Source organism: Myotis lucifugus, unplaced genomic scaffold (assembly GCF_000147115.1).
Source record: "Myotis lucifugus unplaced genomic scaffold, Myoluc2.0 scaffold_61, whole genome shotgun sequence".
NCBI lineage: Eukaryota > Metazoa > Chordata > Mammalia > Chiroptera > Vespertilionidae > Myotis > Myotis lucifugus.
Window position 1 is genome coordinate 1,457,007 of NW_005871109.1, and position 20,171 is coordinate 1,477,177.

The following is a 20,171-nucleotide window of genomic DNA, read 5'->3' on the forward strand; positions in this document are numbered from 1 at the left end:
CCCCCGAGGGTCCCAAATTGAAGAGGGTGCAGGCTGGGCTGAGGGGCCCCCCGCACTCCCCCTCCCGTGCATGAATTTCGTGTACCGGGCCTCTAGTATAGGATAAAATATCCCAGAAGGGGAAAAATCACTAATATTTATAAAGTTGTGATTGAAAATCCACAATTATAAATATTTAGTGGCAGTAATCAAACCTGGGACCCTTTGGTTTGCAGGCTGACGCTCTATTCACTGAGCCAAACCGCCCAGGGGAAGAACTAATTTTTAATTCCCAAGGACTCTTAAATTTATGCACCCTTGAACATCTCCTTTCCAAGATCTTTTTATCTAAATGGACCATATTAGATAGTTTAATGGAATTTTTTAAAAATGAGAAGCAGCTAGCCTAGAGAGAGACATGGTTAAAATAATAGTATAGATCAGTGGTTCTCAACCTTCCTAATGTCGGGACCCTTTAATACAGTTCCTCATGTTGTAGTGACCCCCAACCATAAAATTATTTTCGTTGCTACTTCATAACTGTAATTTTGTTACTGTTATGAATCGTAATGTAAATATCTGATATGCAGGATGTATTTTCATTGTTACAAATTGAACATAATTAAAACATAGTGATTAATCACAAAAACAATATGTAATTATATATGTGTTTTCTGATGGTTTTAGGCGACCCCTGTGAAAGGGTCGTTCGACCCCCAAAGGGGTCGCGACCCACAGGTTGAGAACCACTGGTATAGATGGTTAATCATTATAATGATGTATTATTAATAGTTATGTAATTAGACAGCATGTTGTAGGGGGGATACACCCCCTTGGGAGATACAGATTTGAGTTCTAGTGCCCTTCTCTAACCTCCCAGTAGTTCCTGAGATGGTAGAGCTTTAGGCAATAAATAGGACATTGCCATTGAAATAGGAATAAAAGAAGAAACATTATGTCAGTTTAGGTGAGTTTGTGTGGCTGTGTATGTTGAAGTTGTTCGTTATGTCTATACTTAAGGAGGGTGAAGTATATCTTTCACTTTTCTCAAGGGTGAAAGGTCTGCTATGTAATTCCTGTACCTTGCTGTATTTTGCTTGGCCTTTTGCCTTCCTTATCTCAAGCCAGTTGACCCTTCTCATCTAACCCCTCTTTCTGCACTGAAATATTAATGCAGTTTGTGAATAATTTTCTGAGAAAGAAAACATGTGGGAGGTAGAATAATATGGGAGCTATTTTAGTTTATATTGATAATCTGAAAATTATCCTTAATATCTTTAAGATATAATTGCATATTCTGATGGAAGTCAACATGATGTAGTAAAGAAAAAAATGCCTGGGCTATGGCTGGGGGTAGGGGCAGATTTAATTCTGACTTCGTGTAAAGTAGTTTTGTAACTGTAGACAGATTATTTCATGATGTGTGAAATGAAGGGGCATGTTGTTGCATGCCTTATTGGCCCTTTTTTGTTGTATAATTCTACAGTTCTATAAGAACTCCCCCTAGGAAAAGCTTTGCTTACTAAAGAATAACCACAATATTGTCTATGGGATCTAAAAATAGATGCTGAACTAATCTGATGTTGTGTGTGTTGCTTCTGCTCTTCTTTTACTTATCAGTCACCCAAAAAAAATCAAGAAGTTTTTTGTGGGTTTCATTTCAGGTGCCCTAATGCATGAGTTATCAAATGATGGTGCTCGTAGACAGTTTGAATTTTACCTAGAAGAAATGGTCCTGCCTCTCATGGTGGCGAGTGCCCAGAGTGGGGAACGAGAATGCCACATAGTGGTGCTGACGGATGACGATGTGGTTGATTGGGATGAAGAGTATCCACCCCAGATGGGAGAAGAATATTCACAAAGTAAGTGTTGTGACATGTTTTCTCTCTCTAGAATCATAAAAATTCTCTTTTTTAAAAATAATGATTAAAGGACAGTTTTTATAAAGAAAGTGCATTGAACTTAACTATACCAGGAGTGTGCAGACTGGCCTGTGGGCCAAGTCCAGCCTATTGCCTGTTTTTATAAAGTTTTCTGTATTGTCTATGGCTGCTTTTGTGCTACAGTGGCAGAGTTGAGTAGTTGCAACGAGGCTGCATGACTCGCAAAGCCCAAAATACTATCTGGCCCTTTACAGGAAAAGTGTGCCCACCCCTGACATACACAGAGATGGTCTACTCTTTGTTCAATATCTGGATGTTGATGGATGTTTTTTTCTTTGAGTTTGGAAGCATCCTAGAGAAGTAGATTCTGGGGTAGTATATCATTAAAAACCATTTTTAATTATTTATTTATTTATAAATATATTTTAATTGATTTTGGAGAGGAAGGGAGAGGGAGAGAGAGAAACATCAATGATGAGAGAGAATCATTGATCGGCTGCTTCCTGCACGCCCCCTACTGGGGATTAAGCCCGCAACCTGGGCATGTGCCCTTGACCTGAATCGAGCCTGGGACCCTTCAGTCTGCAGGCTGACGCTCTGTCCACTGAGCCAAACCGGCTAGGGCTAAGCAATTTTTAAAGGTGAATTTTTATTTGTATATAAAATGAGAAGCTTCAACACATTGATTTCAAGAATGATTTTAATTTCTAAGATGTTCCTTTTTAAGTATATGCGTTTGGAGGATACAATGAGCCTTCAGAAAGCTTTGTAGAACTATAGTTAGGTAATTCTGACCAAAACAGTGTGTCTTGAGCAGCAGTGACCAACTTTTTTCCCCCCCAAAATATATTTTATTGATTTTTTACAGAGAGGAAAGGAGAGAGAGAGTTAGAAACATCGATGAGAGAGAAACATCGATCAGCTGCCTCCTGCACACCTACTGGGGATGTGCCCGCAACCAAGGTACATGCCTTTGACTGGTATTGAACCTGGGACCTTTCAGTCTGTAGGCTGAAGCTCTATCCACTGAGCCAAACCAGTCAGGGCGACCAACTTTTTGCTTGCTTAACTTTCAAATGTTTTCCATTAGAGCCTTTTGATTTTTTTTTGTTAGAAAATTTATCTTATTTTCATCTTCATGAACCCAATAGAGTATTTTTGACCAGTTTTATAGACTGAAAAAAAGGGAGAGTAAAAAAAAAAAAAAAAACATTTGAGGAACTAGGTAAAATAGCCCAGCATCTGTAAGTCTGTGTTGACTCGGTAAGGATTGGGGTTTAAATAAAAAGTATAGGAATACAGAAAATGCCAAAACCCTTAAATGATTTTTTTTCATTTTACTTGTTACCCTTTTCTCAAAACAAAACAAAGTAGACTCCAAGTGGTATGCTTTTTGACCTCTAAAGAAGATTTTCAAAGATTGTTTTTTCACAAATATTGGTAGCACTTTTCAGGGTTTATATGGAGACATTTTCATTTCATGATGTACTTAGATAAGTGATTCTTTTGTGGACAGTTGTAGTAATAGACATTTCTGTTGTTATTTCCTCATTCGTAGGCCCTTTGCTAACCATGGGTTTCTATAATAATATGTGGAATAAAAAGTTGAACGAAACACAGGAAAAATGAAAGATTACCAAAAATTAAGAGAGATATCTAAATGAACAAACTTATAATTTGTATTTTAGTTTTCAAAAAGTTTGACTGAAAGAGTAGAGCCAACATAGAACACAGAAATGACATTCTGGTGATGTAGAGGTTATAATATACCTGGCTTTTCCTTAATTGTGAGCTTTCCATTTCAGTGTTGTTGTTTTTTTGTTGTTTGTTTTTTGTTATCTTAAGCTTTGAAGCTTAAAAGGACTGAAAACATTTTTTACTTGTCTAAATGGTTCATTTTGTGCCAAGATATTCCAACCTGAAAGAACATTCATTTGAGGAGACAGAGATAGCCTCTTCACGCCTGATTTTCCTAAATGTGACATTATGACACCATCCATTCTGAGATGTCAAAAATATGTATCTTAACATATCAGTAATCTTAAGGGCATAGTTAATAATCACAATATACTCCATGAGTAGCATCTGTATACGTATTTTTCTTTTATTGACTCTTAAACCAGCATGTTTGGTTTGTGAGTGTTTTTTTCTTTTTTCTTTTTGAAAAAAACCTTTGCAGTTCACCTTTTAAGGGAGATAACTCCACCTGAAAGAGAGAAGGCGAGGAAGGCCCATCAGTCTAATTCCCTGAAGTTCCCAGCACATGTGGAAGACTCAACATGTTGTCAGTGGAATGTCTGTCCTTTGCAAAGCCAGTTTGCTCTAAACAGACTAACCTAGGCAGAACATGCTCGAATCTGCCATTTTTAACATCAGTTTTAAATGGGGCTGTTCGCCTGAATGGAAAACATTTGTGGGGAGGGTCTTTGCCTTTTTGGGGAGTTATTAATAGTTGCTCAATCCATGAAATGTAAGATGTATCCATTTGTACTTCCTAACAAGGCATTTGGTTAGTCTCAGACAAGGCCTTGTAGGCATCATAGCAAGTCCTTGAACTTTGCCTGCTGGAAAATGTGATCTTGATATCTTCTTTTGGTTCTCTGATTTGAAGAAATTTGGGCAGATCCTCTTCCAATAAGTTTACATATGATATATCTTTCAGAAGGAGCTTCTTCCTATGGATTGGGTCACCTGATTGGTTTTAAAGCTTTTCTTGTTTCAACTTCAGTGTTGCTTTTACATTAACTGTACTGAATTGTCCTGTCATGTTGGCCAGCCGTCCTTTGGCATCACTGCATCCACTATGTGGGCTTTCAGGGTTGTGAGCCCCATTTGATTATCAGAATAAGTTTCTTATATTCAAGTACTTTGATTTTTAACAAGAAAATATTTTTTCTTTTTGTTTTCAGTTATTTATAGCACAAAATTATACAGATTTTTCAAGTACATTGAAAACAGAGATGTGGCCAAATCAGTTTTGAAGGAGAGGGGTCTTAAGAAGATTCGATTGGGAATAGAAGGTAAGACATTTTCATTATATTTTGTTAATTTGTTTTGAAAAAAAAAGTTAAAAATTGGATTTCATTTAGAATATAGTTTGAGAGGAAAACTCAGATAAATGATTATATCAAATGATCATGTAGATCTATTTATGTTTATAATAAGCTTCCTTTCTGAGAAAATAGGCCATTAGAAATTTTTATTCCACAGGATTCCCTAGCAATGAGAAATATGAATTACCTTTTCTGTTATAGCTTGCCCTAATGATTTTTTGGCTTAGCCCATATGTTTTTAGATTGCTTTTTACATTGACTTAAATGAATTTTTCCAGATGCTGTGTCAGATGCTTCTTTTATTTAAAGTCCCCTTGTAAGAATAAAACATCTTTCTTGGCATAACATGGCATAGTGTAAAGAATAAAGCTTCTGGAGCCAGATTGGTTGTGTTCAAATCCTATGACTTAATTGTTTGATGTTGGCCAACGCACTTCTCTATGCCCGTTTCCTCATCTAAATACTTTATAGGGTTATTGTGACGATAGAATGAGTTGATACATGAAAATCACTTAAAGCAGTAGTAATTTCTCAGTTTATGTTTGTGGTGGTGATAGTGACGATAATGGTGTTGATCACTGACCAAGTCAAGCTGTTGGAGATCACAATACAGCAGATCCTCGAACAATTTTGTTTTGTCATTTTGTCACAACATTGGTGAGATACTGTAGGAACTTGACTCTTGTTTATATCTATTAGCCTTGGGTAAAATTGGTTTCATTTTATCATTTGCTTCAAGTCACAAAACCTATTGACAACATAAGTGAAGGCTTACTCTAATGGGCTGCTGAGACATGGGGAAGATTGCAGAAACAGGGTCTTTGCGGGAAGAAGAAACTTTGGGCTTAAAAAAATGTAGTGAAATTGCTGACAGTTTTACCAGTTTGTGTCTTCTGTCATTTGCAAACATTGAGATTTAACTGCTTGATCTCAGAGCAAGAGAAAAAGCAACTGGGAGCTACTTTAGATTGGGAAGACAAGGATGGCTTCTGTAACGAGGTGGCATTTTAGTTGAAGCCCAATGACAAGTAGGTTGGAACCAGCTTATAAAAAGCTTTATATACTATGCTACAGAGTACGGACCTTCCCCTTTAGGGTTGAGAAAACTATTGGTATTTTTTTTTAGCAGGATATAATATGATTACACTTGTGTTAGAGTTGTGATTCTGTGTAAAGAATTAGATGAGATGGGAATTTTAAAGACTTACTAATAGCCCCAGAGGAATCCAGGATGAGGGAATACAGATGGAGACCTTTCTGATCTCTCGTGCCGTCCTTCAGGTGGTAGTTGGCTGAAGTGTGAAATGCAGAAGACATTCTGCAGAAGGTCTTTAGTCCTGCTTGCCCTGTGCCCTCCTCACCTCAACACACACACACACCCACTCCACACGTGGCTAAATATATACATTACCTACCACTGCTGCCCATATAGATCCCCTTATGCAGTAAGCATTAATTGAGTCTCCATTATATGAGGCCTATTTTTTTTCTGATTCTAACTATGGCCCATGGGCCAAATCCAGTCCATTGCCTGCTTTTTATAAATAGTTTATTGAAACATAGTTCATTCATTTATGTATTGTCTGTAGCTGATTTCACTTTATAGTATAACATAGTTGAGATAGCAACCAAATGGCCCACAAGCCTCAAATATATATTTATTTTCTGGCCTTTTACAGAAAATGTTTGCCAGTCCCTGGTCTAAACTATCAATTCTTGCTAATAGGAAGGAGGAAAGGGACTCGTAATAATTTCTAAGGATATTATGTCTTTGGAGAATTGCGTTACCTGGTAAATGACCCAAAGTTTTCCAAATCTTACTAGTTAGTTGTTTTCAGTGATTATGATCCAAGAGAAGGAATATATAATTAGTTAGGAAAAGCTACTTTGGAATTGCCAATCTAGATGAACTGCTTGGTTGTTGGAAATAGTAGCATTAAAATATATGGGGTTAAAATACTGGCTTTGCTTACCTACGTGCAGAAGTATCTAGGACCAGTGAAGCTGGAGAGCTCTACAGCTCTTTGTCATTTAACCAGAAAAGGAAAGAAAAAAACCAGAGCAAGATGAAAATGTGATTTAGGTTTAAGGAAAGTAGAAGGCAAATGTGGCAGTAAACTTCATCAGGTCATGAGGCCAGATAGTCCTGTGAAGGGAAGGAAGGGTGCAAGAGTGATAAGAATACACAGCTAGAGCCCAAGATGCACTAGATGACATACCATTTTACTGGGGACCCATCCTTTCCATGCTCTTGAAGAACGTTTTACTGGTGGTTGGTGTAGTGAGTAGCTGAGAGAGGATGGCAGACAGTCATCAGTTCAACAGCCAGAAACTAAAATTCTGAAATAATTCAAACTAAGGAAATGGAATATTGGCCTTCCTTTGTTTTAACATATTTAGTACCGCTCAGGAGTTTTCTCGTGTTTTGCGTGCCATCTGTTAAGGACCGCTCACGCCCATGGAAAAAGGAGCGAATCTAGATACTTATATAAATTTTGTTTGGTCCCTCTTCATAGAGGAAAATGTTTTACGCAGTACCGTACGTTAAAAAAGTACTAGGAACTTTGTTTAATTGTTTTTGTAAATAAACATGTTATAATTATTGAAAAACAACACTTAAAGTGCATTATGATGATTTAAATAACGTGCAGTTTGCCCAAAAACGTGCGGTCCCTGGCTTATGTCTTAGAGATTTCTATGCGGTACGCAATGTGTTAATATCTGCTTGTTCAGGAGCTACGGCAGAAAAGCCCTCTAGACTAAATTGGATGAGAGGTGTGGGGGGCCATGTATGTGGGAGTATGTATCTTCAGCTTCTAAAGCCCCTCTCTCCTCCAGGTTATCCTACCTATAAAGAAAAAATAAAGAAAAGGCCTGGGGGCCGCCCAGAAGTGATTTACAACTATGTCCAAAGACCCTTTATTCGAATGTCCTGGGAGAAGGAAGAAGGAAAGAGTCGGCATGTAGACTTTCAGTGTGTAAAGAGTAAATCTATCACCAACCTTGCAGCAGCTGCCGCAGACATTCCCCAGGACCAGCTGGTAGTCATGCACCCAACTCCGCAAGTGGATGAGCTGGATATTCTCCCCATCCATCCCCCTTCCGGCAACAATGACCTCGATCCTGATGCACAGAATCCAATGCCGTGATGCCGATGTTCCTTGAAACCATAGCATGCTACTGTTCATGGTGACGTTGCACTCTCCTCATTCTGCACTGCAAGGCCACTCTCTTCATCATGAGATGCACATCATGTTTAGGATATTGCAGTGTAGGCTTTTTTAAAGACCAAAGGTAGCTGAATGGTTTTTAAAATGCATACAACTCTAGCATCCTGAGGTTCCAGTTATATAAATGTATTTGTTTACCAGTAGGTTTGTGAAATTGGTTCTTTGTATGGGGGACAGTCCTTTTTCACACAATTAGATCTTTTCAGACGTCAGACGTGGTGGTGGAAATTGGCAGCTGGGGTACTTTTGGTCTAGATTGCTATGTCACACCCCAGATAAAATGCAGAATATTACATAGTTGCACTTTATAAATGGTGGTTAAATGGAACTGTTGAAGCCATTTTTATAGTTGTGATGCACAATGTAACTTTAAGTGCTTCTATCAAAGTATTCCTTCAGTAAAATGTGTATAGTTTACTGCCCATGATGAGCAAAAAAATAAATATTTATCATTGGGCTTATCTGAATGATTAGAATGAGATTCAGTGCCCATATCTTAAGAGTTCAGTTATCTCCAGTGCCGGCTTCACCCTTTTAGAGTGAGTCACACGCAGGGAGTGTGAACATCAGGGGTGGTTTATTATCCAGTCTGCCTTACCCTTAATCTGTTCACAGATATTTATTTACTAATTTTTTTCATAAGAGTTATGGGTTAGGAAAATGAAGTGTTTGCTCTTCATTTACTAAATGATTGTAAACTCGAGTTTTTCATCAAAATAAAATTCCATTGTTTAATGTTTCTGATCAACTTTATAACCTTGACCATTTTTAGTCTCATAATTAGCAGACTTCGTGTCTTCATGGTGTCAGTATACTTGGAAAACAAAGCAGCACATGGACTCAGATTTGGTATGTATGTGATGAGGCACTTAGATTCCCTACTAATCATAAAATAGATCTGAAAAGATGACATTTTCTAGTTCAGCCTGAAATACCTTGACTAGATCATACAGTAAGTTTCAGAGCCAGTTTCTGACACTAGTTCGGTGCTTTTTCCATTTTTACTCTGTTTTGTATTATTACTCGTACAAATGCTATTTTTAAAAAATAGTCTGTGACCCAACTGAAGAAGGAACCAGATGTAGTAGTCGGGTGCTTTGGGTCTGGGGTCACAATGTTGGGAGTCATCCAGCCGTGAGCAAAGGGGGTGGGGGGGGAGGTGTTTGTTATGTCTGGGGTTGAATTTTGTGTAACATCTAAATTGCAGCAATTTGGAGATTAGCTACTTTAACAAAATAGCTAATCTTTTAACATAGGAATGATGCCAGTTCCAGAATTGGCATGGATCATCCTTAAAACCCACGGGAGAAAATTGATGAACCAGCCCTATAGCATGTTTTTATAATTATTTGAAATGTGAACAGTATTTATAGAACAAGGGAAACATTTATTAAAAATATTTAACTGTCTAATACATTATACTTTAACCCATATTTATAGTAAAGGATTCTTACAAGGAAGAATAAACAGCTTTATGATACAATTAGTATAAGAAATATCCACATGGGGGACTTCTTTGTAGTGTAAAAACACCATACATCTGAAATGACCATTTGCATATAAAAGCTACCAATGATGCTTCTGTGCACAATGATTAAAAAATTCAACACAAACAGAATCCAAAATATACAATTAATGCAAGCTATCCACAGCTAGCCCAATCAATGATGAGGAAATACTGGAGCAGGCTTAGTTCCATTGTGTCTGAAGTTACACATAGTAAGATTGACTTGTATCAATGGCTCTGAGATGGCTTTTATGAAGACAGTACATAAAAGCTGTTCTCTCCTTACCCAGTAAGCTTCGCAGACTGTAAAGCTCCACCAGTAATGCACTTTGATACTGTAGCTGTTGCTAAAGCAACACGTAGTGTTTACAGCGGCCATGGCAAGTCGCTAAAGTCAACAGGGCCACCCAGCCCAGCATCTGCTTCCAAGAGGCTCATTATGACAGCCATTGCTGCTTCATCGTTACTGGGACTACTTGAGCCTTGATCGTTGTCTATCATGTCTATGCCTATATGAGGGTTCTCCCCTGTGGGAAGAGATAAAGAGTGGTTAGTGGTGATACCAAAGTGTGTTTACCTTAGTAAGCAATTCCTAAGCACACGTTTATCTTAACAGTAGGATGAGAGCAGCTCCTTTTGGTGCTACATTGCCTTTTTTTATATATATACTTAGCTCCTATATAATAAAAGGGTAATATGCAAATTGACCTAACAGCAGAACGACTAGGAATGACTGGTCACTATGACACACACTGACCACCAGGGGGCAGACGCTCAATGCAGGAGATGCCCCTGGTGGTCAGTGCGCTCTCACAGGGGGAGCTCTGCTCAGCCACAAGCCAGGCTGACGGCTGCCAGCACAGTGGTGGTGGCGGGAGCCTCTCCCGCCTCCTCAGCAGCACTAAGGATGTCCGACTGCAGCTTAAGGCCTGCTCCCGCTGGCAAGTGGACATCCCCCAAGGGCTGCCGGGCTGCCAGAGGGATGTCTGACTGCCAGCTTAGGCTCGATCCCCCCTGGGGAGCGGGCCTAAGCCAGCAGGTGGACATCCCCCAAGGGGTCCCAGACCGCCAGAGGGCACAGGCTGGGCTGAGGGACACCCCCTCCCCCCCCAGTGCACAAATTTTTGTGCACCGGGCCTCTAGTATATATATACTTTTTAAACTCTGGGTTTTTAGAGGGAAGAACCAACTTTTTAGAAACAGTACTTCAATAATAAAGATTAAAAGCATCTGAGTTGACCTCAATTTAATTTTCTGATATAACCAATTATAAGGATGGAGTTACATAGGGAAAGAAATAGGAAGGAAGGAAGAGATTAGGAAAAGGAGATCTAGAAAGATAATTATAGAAAAAGGCAGATAGGATGGGAGAAGTGGATCCTTCATTGCAAAATGACCTTTAATACCCTCTGAAACGCATGCTATCACCCTTCTGGGCTTTATCTCTAAACCTCTGAAGAGGTTATGCCCTAACATGGTGGAGAAAGCCTGTGTGTGTCTAAGCTGCTGTAATCTTCTGAGTTCAGGGACAAACTTGGATACTCCAATCAGAACTCAACTTGGAAGTAAAGTTTTAAAGAAATTTTAAACTTTGTTATCAAATTTATCTAGAACAAGCTTGTTGGTACATTTATATTATTAAAATTGACATGTCAGATGTGTTGAAAACTTCTTGTCATGGAAATGAAAAAAATGCCACTTACCAAGAATAGAAGAACTATCAGAATATGGATAACCTGGGTGCTCCTGAGCCTGCCCCGGTAGTAGGCCACTGGAAGGAATGTCTGGAGTCCCTCCATTTAAAATCTACAAACAAAAGTGAAGTTTTCACATCACCAACAGTTTCAGTCAGTATATGCTTACCGAGGACCATGCTGAAAAAAGCTTCAAATGGCTTCAGTTTCCTATTGGATGATTGCAGACAAATTGTTAAAAATGGTCACAGGAAGAAAAAAAAAACTCTCCCCAAAACTTCTTTTCTCTTCATTAGATTCCGCCCACACAGGCGATTTAAAGGCTGAATAAAATCCCTAGAGCATTCAGTTACCTTGGGTCATGCTGCTCACATGTTTCTTTAGGGCCAAGGACTAAACCTCAGTGAGCCCAGCTGGGCAGTTCCCCTGTAAGGGAGTAAAACTTACAGCAACAGATGTTGCTGAAGAAGAAATACGAGCTTGTTAAGAAACTGGGAAGAGGCACAGCTCTGAGGAATCACAAATGAAAACGAAGTACTAGAAGTAAATCTCTCCTCACCAGTTAACTACAGGTCCCGCTTCCAGTAACCAGTGGTTTAAGTTCTTAAGGCCCTGAAAAGCATTATTACTCCTCAGTAGCAGAATTCTCATTCTGTCTGCTTCCTCCCTCCCCCACCATCCACTGCTTCCTTCCCCACTGAGTCTCCTGGGAGAAAAGCACCTGGGAGAAGTATTTGGATGCAGGTGAGGGAAACTGGTAGCTCCTTGAATTTCAGGAGAGTCGGTGATTTCAGGCCTTGCCAGTAGGTGGCATTACAACTTCCTTATCTCTGCAGTTCAAATATTTGGTCTAGTGACCCCTTTATACAATTTAAAAAATGAGGACTTCAAAGAACTTTTGTTTATGTGGGTTATATTTATCAATGTTTAGTATATTTAAAGTTAAAAATGATAAATTCTTAAAATAATAAACCTATTACATGTTAACATGAATACCATCTTAATGAAAAATAACTTTTCCAAAATAACAAAAAATAAGTGGTGTCATTGATTTACATTTTTAAAAAATCCAGTGTCTGCCTTAGTAGAATTTGACAGGATTCTCATATGCTTCATTTAGTCTGTTTAGATGTGTTGTTTGAATATAGTATATGAAGGAAATCTGGTCTCCTAGTTACATAGGTGGAAAAGGAAGGTGTATTTTAAGTTTTGTTTTTTTCAAATAATTGTGGAATTAATCTTTGATATTACATCAAAACTCAATAAGTGGAAGTTTCTCAAAAGATTAGCTGCAATGTGGAATCTGAAACCACATCAATGAAGTTTTTGTACTCTGGTTAAAATCCATTGGTATCCATCTTAGGATGGATCTTTTAACTCTGCATGAATGTAAAACACCTTGCACTGGGCGCACTCTCTGTCCCGCGAGCATGCCTGCACCTTTTCCACCCCCTTCCCATTCCCCCACTGGTGGGCATCTCCTAAATTCTAAGGGACCCCATGAGACTGCAACCAGGGGAGTGATGGACATTGGCATCTTCCCAGGCTTAAGCCCTGAACCTGTCTCCAGTGTTCTCCTTTCTCTGACTTTCCAGTGAGCTGACAGCAGTCCCTCCTGTTGCTTCTGTCCTAAGCCTCTCCTTGTTTCACTGCCCCCAGCGTTAATAAATGTACTCTCAAAATAAAAAATAAAATAACCTTGAGTTATTGGTCATTTGGAAAATACCGGTTCACTGTTATGCAAATCTTTCAAATGTTGACACATTGACACATTTCATTGTACAACATCAAAACATCCTAATTGTTAATACCTAAATCCACCCTAGCCGATTTGGCTTAGTGGGTAGAGCGTTGGCCCTCAGATTGAAGGGTCTCTGGTTCGATTCCAGTGAAGGGCTGCACATACCTGGGTTGCAAGCTCAACTCCGGGGCACGTGTGGAGGCAATCAATCAATGTGTCTCGAATCGATGTTTCTCTCTCTGTGTGTCTCTTCCCCTCCCCTCCACTCTGTGTAAAAATCAATGGAAAAATGTTCCAGGGAGGGGTGGGGGAGGAGGGATTAACAAAAATAAATAAATGCCGAAATCAGAAATATCTTTTAAATACGTTCTTATTGATTTTTAGAGAGAGGGAGAGAGAAACATCAATAATGAGAATCATTGATCAGCTGCTTCCTGCAGGCTCCTACTGGGGATCAAACCTGCGACTCTGCATGTGTCCTGACTGGGAATGGAACTGCGATCTCCTGGTTCATAGGTCGACGCTCAACCACTGAGCCACACCGGCTGGGCAGAAATATTTTTTAAGTTTTAGTAAGCTGTTGAGCTCAAAGTAGCAGATACGTTTTCTGAAAATTCTAATTTTTGCTTGAAAGCGGTAATTTTATCATTGGCAACAAATACTGTCAGTTGTTTTTCTTGAAGTCGCAGGTTCACTTCATCATTTTCAAGGAAATGTATGCATATACCTAGGTCTGAACAGCCATAGTTTACAATAGGAAACATAAGTGTTCTGTGAAGAAAGCTGTTCGTGCAGCTCAGAACTCACACGGTCAAAGGGGCTTTTCCTGAGACGGCTGTGAGCAGCACAGGTGCTGCATGCGTACTTCCTACTGTGTCCCAGTGCCAAAAAGAATTACTCCAGGGTTTTATAAAAGCAGTTATTTTTACTGCTTCATTGGGGCATTCTTAAATGAAACTGTCTTTAAAATTTTTATTGCTTTTTTCATTTCGAGTATATGGCAGTGAGAAAATACGACTACTGCTAGTGCAGTTTGGTGTCCCTGCCCTCATTTCTGCAAAGGCACCAGCAGTTTTACCCAACATTGCTTTTGTACTATTTGTTCACATATCAACACAGTGAGAAAAAATAATCTTTTAGCCTTATTATGAAAAGAGTTCAGACCTTGCAGAGCCCTGAAAAGATCTACAAAAAACGTGAAGTTCTCACATCACAGATGACACATAAGGACTGGCTGCTTTGTGTGGACCTATTGCCGCTGGAGCCCGGACTCGCCTGGAAACAGGCTCACTTAGCCTCCCCTTCAGCTGAACCCGACTAAAACAACTGGCAAGCTAAACGGCTCATTTTCAGACCTGCCAAATTTGAAAGTGACTGGGAAGGGCTGGAAGCATTGTGGCTCTAGTGTACTGGTTACTGCTGCTGTCACTGTTAACTCTATCTTGTTTAGGTGTTCGTATGAGTTCTGCTGTTGAGGACTCAGAATACATTTAGAATTTCTTCTCATACCCACTTGTATAAGCTTAAAGAAAAGGGACTTTTTTTTTTTTTTCAGAAATGCTTTAAAAATACTTGGGGCTTTGTGATGCTGAACATGCTCTTTCATCTCTGGCAGTTACTGGTGTAAAAAGGAATCAGAAATCAAGAGACCCTAAGATAGTTTGGAACCAGACTTATTTAAAAATGCTGGGCTGTATCTTTCACACTGGGGAGCCTAGATTCTGTTACCTATAAAGTTGTGAGGATACGATGAAAGAATGTACTTAAGCATTATACTGGATTGATACAGTGGGATTCCTGGTAGTACCAGGAAGTCAAGTGCCTAAAAGTTCAACTGAGAAGTAGAGGAGGGGAACCGGCCTAAAAAGAGGGGATCCCATATGGAGGAAGGACCCAGGAGTGCAACAGAACAGCCAGGAGCACAGCTGCAGCCCAGACTTCATCTCATCAACGCTATTTCTATGTTGTTAGCAAAGGCTAGGCACGTTCACATATCTATAATAATAAAAGTGTAATATGCTAATTAGACCAGAAGTCCTTCCGGATGAAGCCGGGGCTGGAGGAAAGCCGGTGCCAGCAGCCGGGGGAAGGAAGGCCTACTCTTGCACGAATTTCTGCATCGGCCCTCGGCCCTCTATTTTATATATAATAGAAGTAAAGTTGCCCTGGTAGAAGATACATGTCATCGGTGGCCTTTGGGGGTGGGGGGGGTGGGGGGATAAGATCTTTTCAGGGCTCTGCAAGGTCCAGAAGATTCATAGAAGTGAAGCTGCCCTGGTAGAAGACACAGGAGTCCTGACCTTCCCTCTTCTCACCAGTGGCCCTGCCCCATCCCACTGGCGGCACCACAGCTCCTGCTACCTGAGCCTTGGAGGAGCCCAGTTTTAAAATCCCACGTCCTGCTTCTGCTACAGTTTGTGCTTTATTAGTCCCATCTATGTAAATTACTAATACTCTTTCTGTATGTGTTCTGGAAGATAGGGGAAGACTGTCTAAAGATGCTGGCTGGCCCTTGAGTCAGCCTAACATTATTAACATCAGACACCATAAATGGATTTATGATTTACAATGAACATGGACCTAGACTTGGAAATTCTCTGACAAAGATGAAACAAATGAGTGGTTTCTAAGCCTATTTACAGTGTAGCCCTCTAGCTAGCTTTGTGAGGGGGCGGCTGATGAACTGCGTGCACCCGTGCTGCCACGCCACAGGAAACCCAGGCGGCGGATCCCCAAGCCCTGCAACTGCAAAGGCATGGCTTGCCTTCTGAAGCCCTGCTGGTAGCATCACTGTTTCCAATCCCTGCACTAGACACTAATGGTGTTTTCGCCCTTGAAAACTCCTGGCAGGTAATTGGATAGTTCTCTGTGTGTGGTACTCACTAATCCTTCCCTAATGGGAGCTCTTGAATTGCTCCCTCAATGCAATGGACTGATAACTCCCCACTCCTTAGAATAAGCTCTCTACTTTCCCCACTCACAGGCAATTAATCCTTTAAGGATGCCAGCAAGCCACCCTAACTCCACCAGTATGCTTTGTACCTAGCCTCACAATCGTCCATTTACTCAAGGAGGAAAGATGTTTCAGCAACCACAATTGTAATTGTACACTCTCACCCCAACATTTCAGAACCTAGGCAAGAGGCTCTCTAGATTAACAAGGGCCTTACCTTCTTGCCTCCTGGGGAAGAGGTATCAGGCGGAGGTGTACTTGTGATGTTCAGTGGGCTGGAGCCACAGCTGGAAGGAGAGGACCCTCTTATCCTGTCAGAGAAAAGAGGAGTTAATTACATTGCCTTTCCCTTTTTTAGAGAGGGTGTGTGTGTAAGATGAAGGATGAATTGGCAAACTTTCTGTAAAGGGCCAGAGAGTAACTACGTTAGGCTCTCTAAGTCACACTCAACTCTGCCATTGTAGCTTGAAACAGCCATAGATCATTTGTAAATGAATGGGTGTAGCTGTATTCCAAAAAAACTTTACATAAAAAAACAGGCAAGCTTGGCCAGTATGGCTCAGTGGTTGAGCATCGACCTATGAACCAGAAGGTCATGGTTCGATTCCCGGTCAGGGCACATGCCTGGGTTGTGGGCTTGATCCCCAGTAGGTGGTGTGCAGGAGGCAGCTGATCAATGATTCTCATCATTGATGTTTCTATCTCTCCCTCTCTGAAATCAATAAAAATATATTTTAAAAAATTTAAAAAAGCAGGTGATAAGCTGGATTTATCCCATAGACACCTAATCTAGGATGCAGACCCTGGAGTCAAACATCTCACTGACAAAGCCCTTGGATTATGGTTTGGAATTCAGGGTAGAATTTCAAGTAAGTGGCCAGTTTTGTTTCCTTACAAAACCCAGATCAAGAGTAGGGGGGAACTTTAGAAGTTCAGTCTCTATCTTTGATACCATGAACTAAACCCATAGCAATGATTTATCTTCTTCCCTGCAAACACTGTTCAGCCAATGAATACTCTTGGAACACGGAGGGTGCCAGGGTGCTCAGCCACACCTAGAAAGTAGCTCTGCAGCAGTAGTGGTCATCTTCTAAGGCAGTGGTTCTCAACCTTCCTAATGCCGCAACCCTTTAATACATGTTGTGGTGACCCCCAATTTCATTGTTACAAATTGAACATAATTAAAGCATAGTGATTAATCACAAAAGCAATATGTAATTATATATGTGTTTTCCGATGGTCTTAGGCGACCCCTGTGAAAGGGTCGTTCGACCCCCAAAGGGGTCGCGACCCACAGGTTGAGAACCGCTGTTCTAAGGCAATAGAGAAATGATGGTCCTTCCAGGCCCTTCTCAGCGAGTGTATTTCTCAGCATAGGTGTACAGAGGGGAAGACTTAGAACCATAAATCCACATACACTTGGCAGCTGCAGGACCTCAGGAAAGTGGCCATGGCCTGGTGCTGAAGCTGGAGTTGAGGCAGAGTATGGTGGCAGCTTCGTGGCCACCAGGCTCCGAGCTCCTCATAGACGAATGCGGCTTTTGGGCCCTCAGGGACCACTCTCATTGCCCAGCAGCCTTTTGGCGCTTGGCCTGCACTGCCTAGTTCTGTAGATCTGTGAGTGAACAAGTTTTCTTTCTCCTGGATCATAAGCTTCTCAAAGGATAAATCTATATGCACCTTTAGGACACACAGAGGCCTACTAATTGCTTACTGCAGAGTGCTGTCTCCACCTTTTCTTACCTCTCCCTGTGAAACCACTTTTTCCCAGGTTCCCCATCTTGGAATTGCCTTTTCATTGTTTCTTGTTTCATCTTCAGTATCTAGTCCTTATATTATTCATTTCTCTTTCGGAGAGCATCACCACTGTAGGATGGGCCTCGTTCCTGGGTTATCAAGCATGCTCACCTTCTTCTCCTCCCATTTCAACTGACTTCCACAGTGCTTACCAACACCTGTTCAGCATCCCACAATGAATGGGGTGTTATCATTTTCCAGTGTAAACTACTCAGCACCACTTCTTAGTGATATTAGAAATTTCCCATCAGAGCTCTGTGGCTCCTTTTTACAAAGAGACTGCCCAGTTAGGTGGCCAGGTTCCTGACCCTGAATATGCCACTCATGTGCCCACCCAGCATGTGCCTGTCTTTTCTAGAAGCAATGCCTACCTTCATCACAAACCCAAGCTTCAACCAAGTCCAAAATCTTCCTTGCCTGCTTCAGCCCATGCGCTTCCCCTTTTCTCTATTATAAAGAAAACAGGCTTCTCAAAGACTGTGAGATCATCAAGGTCAAGGGCTGGTTTACCCTGTTGTTGGATGGTCTCAGCCAAGCACAGGGTATGCAGTGGCTGATGGTAACCTGGTCATCGCTGACCCCACATCTCCCTCCTGAAATGTCATCCTTCATTCCTGTTGGGTTTCAACAGAACAGCTACCCCCTGGGTCAGAGCCCCACTAGAGCCAACTGGAACACAGGGCCAGCCCCATTCACCTGCAAATCCAGTGGCAGCAAGAGTTAGCGGTCATTTTTCCTTTTCCTATGATTATGTCCCATTACGTTTGCAGGACCTGGTTTCCAACTCTCCATTCCCCAGCTTCAGATGGACTCATAATAACTACTTCCCTCTCAATGACTGCTCTTAGAGACTTAGACTTCAGTAACAATTCTGAGCCCTCTGTCAGTTTCTGTGCCAGGAACTGTCCTGAGTTCCCCTCACGATCCCACAGCAATCCCTGGAGATAGATATGCCTCCCTTCCACGGCCTAAGTCAACAGAGACCAAGAAGCTAAGTGAATCTCCTGAGCACCACCAAGTACCAGTACAGCAGTGATTCTCAACCGGGGTGCCCCAAGAATTTTTAAGACATGTGATACCTATTTAGTCAGAGCACTTTTTCAAATAAAAACATGACAGTCAACACAACAATAGCTGTCCAGTGTGAATGAATCAAAATTATACCAATTTTTTTTGTTAGATTGGCAAAAAATATATTGTTGTGGTGTGCTGCAGAATTTTAGTCATTAGTTATGTGTGCCATGAGAAGAAAAAGGTGGAAAATTGCTGAAGTAGAGGTCCAGGACTCACACCCGGGTAAACTTCCCCGTCGCTCCTATGAAGGAGAAGTCCTGCCTGAGGAAGCTCCCATCAGGAGCTGAAGGGCCTGGTCTCCACTACACCCAGGCAGTTTTGTGATCGGAGAAGCTAATGCTTTGAGAACCAGATCTCGGCTCTCCTGCAGGCCTGGGGTGCCAGTGTTCCCCGTCCTCACTGGGAAGCACCCTGAGTCATACACCAAGTCACTAGAGAGTGGAGCCTCCCACCGAGTTCCCTTTAGCTCTGGGCTGTTTGGGTTTAGCCTCTTTATTTAAGGCAGGATTTCTCAGTCTCAGCACTATTGACAGTTTGGACTAGAAATTTTTTTTTGTTGGGGGTGGGGTAGGGGAGAGGCAGTTCTGTGTACTGTAGGTTATAACTATATACACCCAGTGATGTAGGATGTTCAGGAAGCGGCACCCTGGCCTCAATCCAGGGATGTTTAGTAGCAGCCTCCCACCCATTTTTGACAACCAACTATGTCTCCAGAGATTATAAAACATCCTCTGGGGGTGGTGGGGGGTGAGAATGCTCTGGGTTGAGAACCACCAGTTTAAGGGAACAACTAGAAGATGCTACTTGCCTGTGGATTTCCATGATTTCCTCAGCAATCATTCGACCTATTTTTCCTGCCCCAGCCCTGGTTCCCCCTGGAATCCCTGGGACAGTGGGGTGGGTCCTCTTCGGGCCACCTACAACAAAGGAATCTGAGAGTGAGAAAGGGGAAACCGAGGAAGAAACACTACTGTACGTTAAATTACAATCAGTTCATCCCATGATGCACTTGAAGTTCAACCTGAGGGCTGTGCCTTAGGGCTTATGGTTAGAACCATAGGTTGGCAGGAAAAGGCTCAGGTTTCCTTCCAGGTTCAGAGGCAAAGCACTGAAGAACCCAATTCCCCTCCCGGCTCAGCATACCCTCACTGAATGCACCGTGCTGCACAGATAAGGCAGCTCCCTGCCCTCGAGGCTCACAGCCTCTGGGGTGGCAGACAAGATGAACAGTGGCAAAGTGGGACAAGTTTGACAAGTAGG

At 41.4% G+C, this 20,171-nt stretch overlaps 2 protein-coding genes across 17 annotated transcripts in view; one reads left to right on the forward strand and one right to left on the reverse strand.

Moving 5' to 3' along the window:
* The window catches only part of BTBD10 (BTB domain containing 10), a 59,800-nt gene extending 50,902 nt beyond the window's left edge, over positions 1 to 8,898 (forward strand). For all 5 annotated transcript variants that reach the window (XM_006089590.3, XM_006089589.3, XM_006089592.3 and 2 more), the window contains 3 exons: positions 1,644 to 1,841; positions 4,772 to 4,882; positions 7,754 to 8,898. In XM_006089590.3, the coding sequence (XP_006089652.1) occupies positions 1,644 to 1,841; positions 4,772 to 4,882; positions 7,754 to 8,064 (620 nt within the window). In that variant the 3' untranslated portion in view covers positions 8,065 to 8,898. The remainder of the gene's footprint in view (positions 1 to 1,643; positions 1,842 to 4,771; positions 4,883 to 7,753) is intronic.
* A 613-nt stretch (positions 8,899 to 9,511) lies between these two features.
* Positions 9,512 to 20,171, reverse strand: part of ARNTL (aryl hydrocarbon receptor nuclear translocator like) — a 105,029-nt gene continuing 94,369 nt past the window's right edge. For 11 of the 12 annotated variants that reach the window (XM_014456589.2, XM_014456592.2, XM_014456591.2 and 8 more), the window contains 4 exons: positions 19,720 to 19,828; positions 16,258 to 16,351; positions 11,356 to 11,458; positions 9,512 to 10,179 (listed from right to left, as the gene is read on the reverse strand). In XM_014456589.2, the coding sequence (XP_014312075.1) occupies positions 10,019 to 10,179; positions 11,356 to 11,458; positions 16,258 to 16,351; positions 19,720 to 19,828 (467 nt within the window). In that variant the 3' untranslated portion in view covers positions 9,512 to 10,018. Of the gene's footprint in view, positions 10,180 to 11,355; positions 11,459 to 12,456; positions 12,517 to 16,257; positions 16,352 to 19,719; positions 19,829 to 20,171 lie in introns of those variants that run through there. The other variant, XM_023754518.1, reaches the window with a different exon arrangement.